The sequence below is a fragment of the Convolutriloba macropyga genome, unplaced genomic scaffold, assembly GCF_964194025.1.
Source record: "Convolutriloba macropyga unplaced genomic scaffold, txConMacr16.3 SCAFFOLD_4097, whole genome shotgun sequence".
NCBI classification, from domain to species: domain Eukaryota; kingdom Metazoa; phylum Xenacoelomorpha; order Acoela; family Convolutidae; genus Convolutriloba; species Convolutriloba macropyga.
In genome coordinates this window covers 1-11,698 of record NW_027452910.1, presented here as the reverse complement: position 1 = coordinate 11,698, position 11,698 = coordinate 1, and the positions used below count along the sequence as shown (strand labels likewise).

Below are 11,698 nucleotides of genomic sequence, written 5' to 3'. Positions count from 1 at the left end.
GCCTCTCCTCAGTTTTCTGCTCCTCTGCTCAAAAAAGGCTACCCCATGGTGTGGGAGACAGATTCTGGAGATGAGGGCGGGGGAGAGGGCACGGAGCATGCAAAAAGGGCTAGCAGAAAGTTCCACGCCCTCGCAAGAAATGTCAGAGTGAAGAAATGCTATCTATCTATTGCTCATGGCAATATGCAGTCTGAAGCATTGCAGTGGACAACAGAGCTGCACAAAGAGAGAGCGTGGGAGGCAATCCGCAGGGGAACACACCGCGGACCATTCGCCCCATTCACAGATGGGATAGGGGCGACGACCGGTCCTGCCCTAAAGACTCGCCCAACGGGGGGAGGCAGGGGTAACAGAGCTGCGATTGTCTCAGCTGCGGCAAGATTCAATCTTACATCAAAACACCTCCCAAAATGGTGGCACATGTGCATGCGATCCAGGCTCCTGACAGTCTGAAAAATGCACCAGAGAGCCGCCCCAGGCTCATACATGCCCTGCCCCACCACCCCCTGGGGTCGCCCCTAGTCCTCCCTCTCTCTCAGCTGGCCTCGGGCCATGGTAGCTCCCCCTCGGGCCCGCCCTCCCCCTTCCCCACTCCATGCCTGTCTCCCCGCCCTCGCCCTCCCCCACTCCCAGCCATTGGCAATTTGTCTTGTTTCTGGCGTAGTCATGTAATGTCTCTGCCCCAGAGGGCCCTGTGAATGGTAGAAAAACTCTGGAGCTGCGACTGGCTTCGGTCGTGCTTCCCATCTCAGCCATGAAAACGGAGCCACCCCGCACCCAGCCCAACTTTCTCCGAAGAGCACCGTTGCTCCGGCCCTTTCCTTCTTTCGCAAATGCACTCGAACAATTCATGCATACATCCGGCAATCCAATTCTTCTCTTGCGACGTTACAGACCATCTACAGTCGCAGGGACATGTTAAAATCGCGTGGGGCTCATCTGATCCTGGCCGGCTACAGAGCCATGCCCCGCACGTGGCACACACACAGCACTGCAGGCCGACCCAGGCCGGTGCATCGGCCGCTACTTAGCCATCGTGCGCTCTGACTACTCTCCAAATGCAAAGTTGGACGCAGTGTGAATGTAGTTGACAGGCCCCTCGCGGTCCCTGGAGGCACAAAGGAGCAAAAAAAAAAGTCATAAGACGAGGTTGAAATTCAAACGCACGCATTGTATGACAACAAACGCAGCTGAACACCCGTCACAACACCTCACAGTTAGTTTGCAAGGATTTCCCTGTCAAGCAACTCAACTGCTAAGGAAAAGGGGCAGGGAGGGGGGCGGGGGGCGTACACTTTGGCCGTATGGTAGAGCAGTCCTGCAAGTTCCCCAGGCGGAGGGGGGATGACCCTGCAGGCCGGGGTTGAGGCAGAAGCGCACGCACACACACACACACACACACGATCAGCAAGGAGACTAGGCGGCCATCTCCCAGGGAACATGCAGTTCGCCTTCTGGAAGTGCGGTAGACGTAAACTGCCCTGCATCTTAAAGACAGGTCGTCTGTAATGGGCATCTTTGGGCGTAGCAATGGCCGTATCAGCTCCGGGCCCTTGCGACTGTAGTGCTGGCTCTTACCTTCGCTTCCGCTTCTCGACGAAGTCCTCTCTCACAGTGTGAGATACGGTTTGCGGGAAGTTGGCGGTGTTCTTCAGCTCGCTGTGGTTGGGCACTCCCATCCTGTTGCGCAGCACAGCCAACGCATCAGTGCACGGGAAAGCCAACCCCAGCTCTTCCGAGAAATCCTCTGGCTCTACCCTCAGTGCATGCACTGTCCCTCTCAGTTGGTGCTGCTGTCGTCATCCACCGCTCCCTCGCCCTCATCACCCTCCCGCCGTGCCGGCCATCCTTTTGCCGGAAATTTTCGGTGAAAACAGCAAGCAGCCGACGTTGAGGCTCACCCTTTGCCCTTAGCTTCCAGCCAAAGGTCTCCAAGTGGGCGGCCGTCCTGGTATGGGTTCGTCTTCATCTGGAAGGTCTCGAACAAGTTCTGTCGGTTGCGGCGCTGCTCCGGGCCCGGAGGATTTGCCTTCCCCTTCCTCTCCAACCACACATCACCTGTCACGCAGCAGAGCTAGTCAACGACGTGCTGAAGCCATCTGGGGGACCGTCCCTGTGTCGCAGCAAGTGGGGTGGGGGGGAGGGGGGGGGGACGCACGACGAGCGGTACGGGAGGAGAGCGGGGCAATTGTGTTGGGGACGTCCAGTGTGGGCAACTGGAATTGCAGCCTGTGACAGACCGCCGCATCCTGGCAGAGGAGAAGGTGGGCGTGGGTGGGGTGGGGTGGAGGGTTGCTCGCGCGTGTGATCCACGACCTACCAAGAGAGCGGCCGTCGCTGTAAGGGTCACTCTGCATTTGGAAGGTCTCGAACAGGTCTGGGCGGCCTCGTCGCTGCTCGGGCCCAGGGGGGCAGTTCTTGCCCTTGGCCTCCAGCCAGCGGTCACCCAGGGTGCGGCCGTCGTGGTAGGGGTTGGAGCCCTGCTGGAAGGTCTCGAACAGGTTCTGGCGGTTGCGCCGCTGTTCCGGACCGGGGGCAAACTTGCTGCGACACCGCGGGCCGCAGGTCTCCCACTCCATGTCGGGCACCTCAGGCCCTTCTGGGTTGTTGTAGTGGTCGAAGGGAACCCTGGTGACAGCACATAGGCAGCGTTAGTGAGCAGCTCACGGCCTTGCTGAAATTGCTGCGCCATGCAATGAGACCACATTACAGCGCACCTCGAGGTCTTGTTCTTAGCTGCCAGTGGGTCCTCCTTGAAGGTCCTGACAGTGCCATCAGTATTGACGTCATACCCGTAGGGCGTGGCGTGGGTTTTATCCCACCACTTGGTATCGAACGTGTCTTTGCCGAGCGTCGAATCCTTCAGCATGTCTACCAGGCCGAGCTCCATGCGCTCCTTCTGCACCTTCGCGATGTCTCTCTTCAGCGGGTCCTCCATTCCGCGCGTGCTGTACTTGATGGTGGCCTCGTGGGCCGTCAGTGGGTTGTAGTCTGCCTCGATGATGGTGTCGCGGAACACGCCCACCTTCTCATTCGTTATCTGTGCAACGTCAGTGTGATGGGGAAAAAATCAGCGACGCTAAGGCGAGGAACGACAACTGCTGGCGCTTGCCATGATCATTTTCACACCCATGATCAGGTCGGTCGCGAGCGAGACTGCTGATCCCCATCTCTGTCCCGTCCAGTAAACGATACAAGGAGAGGACAGGAGGCTGGGCCTCGAGATCTGGGGCAGCATGGCTGGGCCGCGGGAGCTCAAGCGCTTGAGGATCACCTTCAGGTAGTCGCTGTACTGCGACCTGAGCCGTCCCTTGATGTCCCGGCTGCTGCGCTGCGAGACAGCCCTCTGCACCTGCCCCTGGATCTTCCCAAACACCTGCTCGTTCCACTCAGAGTGCAGCTGCATGCGCTTCCTGGCGTGGGCCTCCTCGGCGCGTACCAGCCGCTGCTCCACAGCGGCCACAACTCCGTCTGTGCTCATACCCTCGAGCAGAGTCCCATACATCTTATTGAACTTTTCTTCTCTCCGCAGCCGGGCCGCCTCTGTGATGGCTGTCTGATTCCGTTCGTAGTCCTGGTTCATCTTTATGTATTTCTCCTCCTTTGCTTTCAGCCTCTCCAGCTCCCTGTCTGTAAGCTTGCTCAGGTTGCCAGAGAGGCCCGTGTCATACCGTGGGGAGATGTTGTTGCGCGTCCAGAAGCTGGAGCCGCTGGAGGCTGTAGCCGCAGACTCTCGTGATATGGGGCGGTATTCAGGCACAGTGTTTGGCCTCAGCTCATCCCCCGCCTCCTCACTCTCCCCGCCATCACCTGCATTGGCATCACCAATGCTGGGAAGGCTTGGCACTTTGCTTTCCTCCTCTGCCAGCTCTGCAGTGGGCTCCGAGCTGTAGAAAGACTCCTCCACTCGCAGTAGATCCTCCAGTACGTCTGTGGCATACACCCTGATCCCCTGCTCGCTCGGCATGCGCTGCAGGGTCGCCATTGCCCCCAGCCTGATCGTAATCCCTGAACAGTTCCAAGTTTGAGGGTGGTTGTCAGCCAAACCCTGCACTTGACAGAGAAAAAACGCTCACCACACCCACAGCTGCGCAGTCTAAGAGGCCCGCCAACACCACCGTCCCGAGACAAACACGTAGCGGAGCGCCGCGGATTCTAACAAGAAATAGCATATTCGATGTAAGATGGGCTCCGGGGATGGAGGAGGGGATGGGAGTCCAGGACGAGGGACTCTGACGGCCAACCCCGGCATGTGTGCATGTCAGGCTAACCTGAACCTCGACTGAGCGCTCGCCACCACCACCACAGCCACCACCTGAGGATTTCGCTCCCGAAAAGCCTCGATGCAATTTCCAAACGCTATTATCATGCCGGGGAGGCGAGAGACAGGAATTGACAGCGCTATCCTTCCAGCGCTTGCAAGGTCCGTGGTTATTTCCAGGGCGCGGCCGTGGCTGGCACGTACGAGAGGATCTCGTACGGTGTTCACGTGTCGTGCCCTTGCCGTCCGGCGAATGCAGACTGGCGATTCCTCACCTCCACAGCCGACAGCACCTTTCGTTTGGCACTCAGATTCCAAGAAGATGAACCCCGTCTATCCTGTCAGTGCTGCTCAGCAGCCGCTGGAGTGTAGTAGCTTGTACCCACATGTGTCGCCACCAATTCGAGAATATGGCCCTTCCTCGCCGCCCTGACTGTAGGATCCTGATCCACGAACATTTATACGGGATGCATGCCTGGCCGGCTGGTACGAATATGCATGGTACGAACATTGGTACATCACGTCCCCAATGGCTGTCATGGCTGCTAGGTAGGCAGGTACCCTAGTACCCGTGATATTTACTAGAGAGTAAAAAGAGGTAGGTACCCGGATTAATGCTGGTATACAACAGTGCGAGTACTAGTAGTCAATATCCATGTTCAGTACGAGTACAGGCTGTGCTGGGATGCGCAGGCGTACGGAGCCCGGAGGGGCAACTTTCATCACTGGCTGGTAGCCGGTAGGTAGGTAGGGTACCTACCCTACCTACAGCTACCTAGTGACCATGGCATTATACAGGGTACCTAGGTAGCTGAAGTCTGAAGGTTCAGCATGTACCTGCCGAGGTGTTCGTACGCGTACGCGTGACACGCGTAGGTTCGTCAACCGTAGTAACTCGTACGTACGCTGATAATATAGCTCTACAGTACTATGGTAGAAGGCAAACTAGTTTAGAAAAAATCAGACACCATACGTACTAGTTACGTACTACGTATATCCAGGAGATATCAGATGTATGGCCATTGTATCTGGTCACGTGTCCAAGTATTTTTTTCTTCATTTAATTTCTACAAACTAGGACCCTACTAGATCGGCAAACAAAGGATATGCGGTCTGAAAGGATATGCGGTATGCCAATTCCCTTCACCTGCCCGGGGGTGTAAAAAAAAATGCCAATTCCTGTCGACATCAGTTAGAAGTCACACCAGACGAGGTGTTGAAACAAAAACCCGGGTCCAGCCAGGCAGGTCCGGCTGGTGCACCAGCAGAGCAAGGCGCTCCCGGCCCAGAAGGTAGACCTATCGCTACTCGTACTTCTCAGACCAGGTCTGTGGCATTTTATCATCACCATGAGTACTTCTACTAAAGCGTGGGATAACCCGCCAATAGGCACAGTTTCGTTCTTTCTACCGAGTACTTGTACTGACCGACTTTTAGCATGGTCGAAACTCTGAAACGTACGCTACATACCAAACTAGAGAGAGAGAGAGATTACTAATACATCCGTAAGTCCATTTTAAGGACCTCAGAGACTTTCTACATACCAAACTACTTATACGCTGTTGCAGAATTGCGTACGAGGATAGGTTGCGACATGCATGATTCATGAAAGCCGCTGCCGGCTACATTCTGCTACGTACGGTGTACCTATGATAACGTACACCGAATTCGATTGAAGTACCAGCACAAGTACGGGGTACACCTGTCTGCTGTTACTGAAGTCTGATACGTCCTTGAACTAATGTGCCTCAAGAGAACACGAAAGCACCACAGAGCTGCGTATGTACATCGCTGCGTGTGTGGATTCTTAAAAAGCTATGCATGCATGCATGCATGCATGCATCAGCCTTCCTCCGGCTGGCGCCTGTCAATGGCTACTAACTAATGTACTACATTACTGTATTACAGTGAATACATAAAGCCTCGGTGATCGGGCCGTACTCTAGATAGTTCGTGACGGCCATACGTAGGCAACAATCCCGAAAAACCACGGCGAGACACGAATTGCAGAGGGAGTTTTCAAAAATTAGTACGGCCTTTAGTGGATTTCCGTGGATTAGCTCACCCCAATTCACTTCGCGTATATGCAGTGTTCTTTTTTTCGCCCCCAGGACCCCATGTACTCGTTGGTAATCTGTGTAATTGTAGTAATTAAAAATGTAACATGTTAAAAATGGTGGCCCGTATCGATCTTGGTCAGTCGATCCCGTCCCGATCGGAATCGGGACACTACCGTACTCGTAGATTCTCACTCGTCGGGTTACACAACCTCCGGCCAATCGTTATTACGCGCCACCCGTGACACAAGTGTCCCACTACTCCCGTACCCTAGCTGTACACTGCTGGCCTGTACTCGTACACCAATCGGTATCCTCTTGGCACATTGGGTGAACGAAGCAACTCTCTACGTCCCGTTTACCACGCTCCACTGTCTAGAGCAGAGTAGCACCGTAACAGGCCACAACAGCAGGTGCTGCAAACTCAGCACATTTCGACAGTGAGTGAGGCACTCCTGCATTCATCTCGCTCTTCTTGGAAGGTCGGTGTGGCGTCCAACACCCCTCGGCAGGGCAAAGCGTATACGTACGGAGCACAATACCAGTCGCAGAGATAAATTGACGCAATTCGGATATCTACGCGTTGAAGCACAGAGCACTCACCCTGCACCCACCCTCACATGGGGATGATAAGTTTGAGCGGCCCCGAGCACGCGATTGCGCTGCTCGCTAGAGGGACAGCGGAGGACTGGAAAAAGATTCCTAAAGATGACTATCAAGATTTGGCGGCGGACGTGTTCGATGTGATCGATGCGGACGGGTCAGGCACGGTGGACCGACAAGAGCTGTACAAACATCTCGTACACGGGACTGTACGTCCCCCCCCCCCCCCCCCCCCCCCCCCCAACACACACACAAAAACATGACAACAACAACAACAACAAGCCAGCGAACAACAGCACTGCACGCTTTACACGTCGCTAAAGCCTCGTCTAGTTTTGCAGATTCGCTTCGTTTTTCGTTGGCAATACCCATGGGGAATGAGATAAGAATGACGCTAAGCAACCAGTCGACCTGCCGGAGGCTGAATGCGACGGCACACAAGTAAAGCGTCGCAAAAACCGTCGTCGGCCGAAGCTTCTCGGGCGGTCATACAACCTGGAAGCCAGTGGCAGCGCCGATTATTACTGATAACAGGGGTGATAAGGGAGACGGGGATGCGGAGATAGCCAGGGTGAGCGAAAGGCGTGGGAAGGAAAGCGAAACCACGTTTCCACTGCATGTTGGAACCCTCCGTACCTCCACGACTGTTCGCGCTGACCCCCGCCATGTACGACTCGCTCCTCTTTCCCCGCAGATTTCAGTGCCTCACTCGGTGATCGAATCGTTATTTGAGACTCTGGATATCAGCCAGACTGGCGAGGTCACGGAAGATGAGTGGTGCAACAACTTCGAGATGTACGTCAAGACCATTATCATGGCCCACGAGTCTTCCTTTCCGGTCCAGCCCCACACTCCCAGCACCCCATCCAGGCCAAGCTCCAGGTATCCAAAGCTGGAGCCCCTGCAAGATAGGCTGAGCAGCGCCGCCACCCACGCATTGCGGCAGTCATCGCCGCTGCCATCCAACTGGCGAGACTCCCCAGGGAGCTCTCCTCCCTCCCGGCAAGGTGCCCGGCCATTGAGCAGAAGCTCAGGCACACCGCTGTCTCCCTCCAAACCCCCGTCGAACAGATCCCCATTGATCATGCGCCAGGGACCCCGGGGGACCTCCCAATCCACAAGAACCCTCCCGGTATCCGAACGCCCTAGCCTAGCTGCAACCTCACAGAGCACAAGAGGGCTTATGCGCAGCTGGCAGGTGACCCCCAAAACTCGCCGGTCCTCGGAGGCCAGTGCTGCAATAATAGAGGGTCATGAGTCAGAGGACTTCGCCATTCCGGCGCGATCCTCGGCTTCGTACACATTTGGGACCAGGAGACCCAGTTCAGACGGTATGAAGCGCATGCCTCTGCTCCCGGGAGGGCGGAGGCGGAGTGCAACGGGCGCAGGCGAGCCGCATTCACCACAGGCAGGGATGCACCGGCGGCGGATGAGCTCCAGCACTGCTCCGGGGGAGATGGCCTATGGCTCGCCGCACAGGGCGGCCACACATCTGACGCAGTCTGAGAAGAGTGTTGTGAAGCCGATGAGGAAGACAGCTCACTTTGTCATGGGCCATTATGGACTCAACAGGAAGGCCGACCACGGTGCCTTCAAGGCTAAGCTCGTCCGGGCCAAGTCGCTCAAGGTCCGCTCTCTTGCCCTCGAAAGCCCCACTCCCTTGCCCGTTGCTTTCACCGTCGCTTCCCGTGCGCGTGACCCACGTTGTCCTTGGGGCCAGTGCTGCACCGCCTCATTCCCTCCCACTGTTGACGGGATGTGGAGGTCAGCACGGGCGGCGTCTCTGCGTCCCCACGGCATGAATTCTGTCAGGGGAATGACCGCTGTGTTCTCTGCTGCCGAAAACCTACAGTTTCTGCTGGGCGTCTTCAAGGACATCAACCTGACCGATAACGGCACCATCACCCGCCTTGAATTCGAGCAGTACCTGAGGGCAAAAGCCCCAGACATGCTGCCGCACGCTCGGGGGATCTACGGCGCCTGCATGGTGAAGCGCAAGCGGAACCTGACCATCGTTGAGGGCGAGGAATCCCTGGACTTCACCACACTCCTCCGCACTCTGTACCCCGCTGCCACGGACGAGGACGTGAGGGAGCTGCTGAACATCATCTCCAAGGAGGAGAAGCACTCCATCAACTGGGCAGCCAAGGTCAAGGAAGCGAACGAGCTGTTCTGCATCTACAACACCTCCAAGGACGGCTGGCTGACCCCCAACCAGTTCCTGGCCGGAATGAAGTACATCGGGCTCCCGCAGGACGACATGGACAGCCATTACTACGACCTGTTCCCGGATGAGATCGACATGAGCCCGGTCAACTTTCGCTCGCTTTTTCGAATGGTTCACCGGCCACGAGCTGCCCGAGCGGTTCCGCGACGAGAGCGAGTACTGAGCAGCGTCGAGGGTCCTTGGATCGGTCCACACCCATCGTCTATCTCTGTCTCTTCATCTGCCTCGTCCCCCCCTGCCCCCCTGTCTCTGCCTCGTCCCCCTGTCTCTCGACTTGGCGGCGCTGTCACGTCTATGACAGGACAGGGCATGCCCGCCATGGCTGTCTGCACATGTGCCATTTAAACGTCGCCTCGGTGTGCCATGGCCATCAGCCTCATAGTCCCGCTTGCGTGTATTTTTTTAATAGCTGCTTGCTCGTCCGCGCCGGCAAGCTGGGGCCCGGGCGCCGGCATAGGTCTTAGCCAATAGAAACGCTTCCACTGCGACACTGTGGAGCGCCAGATTTTTGTTACAAATCTAAGAACAATTAAGTCGCATGCACTGTAACGCAATGATATGGTCCATCCCACCCGGACTGACAAGCACAGCCCCCCCCCCCCCCCCCCCCCGCCCCCCCAAAAAGTCCGAAGGCGTGGCTCTGCCCTGCATGCATTCTTGCTCTCGCGTGCAACGATGGCAAGTGAACCACATATGTTACATTGGCGAGGGCCGGGGCGGCGCTTATCAAAGATCCCATGACGGACACATGACATCTCGTCGTCCTCTTGCCGGGCCAGGACACGCCGTGCTCCTCGGCCTACGAGTTGCGATCACCACCATGCGGACGCTCCATCGTTACACACTACAAAAATTCCGATAGGTCTGCATCAGGTGTGACGGCGAACAACGCCTCTTGTGTGCCAAAATCCTATGTTTTAAAATGAGAACAGAAATATCATCTCTTCATTCGCACGAGTCATAACAGCGGTAGTCAGCCCTGGGCCCAGGCAGTGTCTGCCGCCAAGTAGGGCCTGACTGTTGGGTTAAGGCCGGTGAATCGGCCGGGTCCGGTGGAGGGACGGTCAGCGGCTGCCGGTAGGCTGCAGAACCACCTCGCTGACGTCTACTGAGGGAGGAGCGGCCAGGCACCACACCACGGCCGCCGCCACATCCTGTGCCTCGAGCTTGGCCTGAGAGCATCCGAGGCATACGCAGGGCCGAGGGATGTGCCATTGTCAGACAAAGGCGAGTACTGCACGTGCAAGGAGGGAGGACTGGGAGTGAGGGAGACAGGCAGGCAGCTCAGACTGTGGGGTTGGAAGGGCAGAGGCAGAAGAGGAGGTGCAGAATCGTGAGAGGAAGCTGAAAGCGACAGGTGCGGGAAAGGAATCCACACAGTAGTAACACGTCGGAGGATGGAGCCGGGAGATGAGCAACGGAAGCAATGCATTAGAAAAGACAGGCGAGGCAGGAAAGCGGGCGGGCGGCCGGCGGGGGGAGGGAGGGGGCACGCACTCATGGAAAGGAGACAAGGCAGGGGAAGGGTGGGTGCAGACAGACAGACAAGCCAAGAGATAAAAGGGCAAGCGGAGGAGAGGTGGAAGGAACTTAGGGAAGGAGGCGAGGCAGGCAGACTGTGGTACGCCGACAAACACAGGGGACAAGAAGGACAGGTGTGGTCGACGCAGACGAGCAGCAGTGGCCTGGGAACAGGGCTTCAGCGCCACCCTCCCTCCCTGCCTCTCTCTCTCTCTCTCTCCCTCTCTCTCTCTCTCTCTCTCTCACACACACACACACACACTCGCTCACCTGTTTGCCATTTGTTGCTTTCCCATCTTCGTCTGTGCTGAAGAATTCCGTGTTGACTGCCGAGGGGCTAATCAGGGAGACCCTGATGGGCAGCTTCTTCTCGGCAATCTGCAGCGTGCACCACCCAGGAACAAAAGTCACATGGAGTGGGACAGGCCGAAGCCTGTCATGCAGTGTAAGTGGGCCGACGCGCGGGGGGCAGTGGCCGGGGGTGGGAGAAGGGAACACGGAGGGCGGGCAACGAGAGGGGATTCACACAAACGGATGGATGGTGTAGAGAGCGAGGGTGCGGTCCAAGGCAGGGCCACAGGCAAGCGTAAGCGATCTCAGGGCGGGGACTGGGGCGAGAGGGGGGGGGGGGGGGGGTGGACTGCCAGGGATTGGGATGGAAGGGATGCAACAGCGGGAGCATACTCCTGTCTGTGTGGGATACGTATGCAGAGGCTTTTACTCCTAGGCAGAAGGGTAGAGGCAGAAAAGAGCAACGTGAGGGGCCTCGGGACCACGTGTTAGTGGGGAGAGCGGCTACACACACACACACACACCTCTGCGCGCAAGCCGGCAGTGAGGGAGCAGACGGCGGCTTTGGAGGCTGCGTAGAAGGCTTCCGAGGGTCCGGTCGCAGTCGAGTGGTGACCGATGTTGATGATGTGACCGTTGGTGTTGCGGCGCGTCATGTCTTGGACGGCCTCCCGCGTGCACATGCTCAGCCCAATCACGTTGGTCGATATCATCTCCACCCAGGCGCCCGTGGAGCCC

General features: G+C 57.2%; 1 protein-coding gene across 1 annotated transcript; it reads right to left on the bottom strand.

Annotated features, from left to right (window-relative positions):
- Positions 1 to 10,046: 10,046 nt before the first annotated feature.
- LOC142357890 (dehydrogenase/reductase SDR family member 11-like) lies at positions 10,047 to 11,691 on the bottom strand. Its single transcript, XM_075409385.1, has 3 exons — positions 11,485 to 11,691; positions 10,940 to 11,047; positions 10,047 to 10,320 (listed from the first exon to the last, which is right to left on the bottom strand). Exons 1-3 carry the CDS (start codon positions 11,671 to 11,673, stop codon positions 10,213 to 10,215), a joined length of 405 nt encoding a protein of 134 aa, XP_075265500.1. The 5' UTR covers positions 11,674 to 11,691; the 3' UTR covers positions 10,047 to 10,212.
- Positions 11,692 to 11,698: the final 7 nt, after the last annotated feature.

Excerpts from the sequence above, each read along its gene's own strand:
- LOC142357890 (XM_075409385.1), bottom strand. The coding sequence starts at position 11,673 with ATGATATCGACCAACGTGATTGGGCTGAGCATGTGCACGCGGGAGGCC. Across the intron at positions 11,048-11,484 it reads CTGCCGGCTTGCGCGCAGAG|ATTGCCGAGAAGAAGCTGCC; the intron begins GTGTGTGTGTGT and ends TGCACGCTGCAG. Across the intron at positions 10,321-10,939 it reads AAGCAACAAATGGCAAACAG|GCCAAGCTCGAGGCACAGGA; the intron begins GTGAGCGAGTGT and ends GGATGCTCTCAG.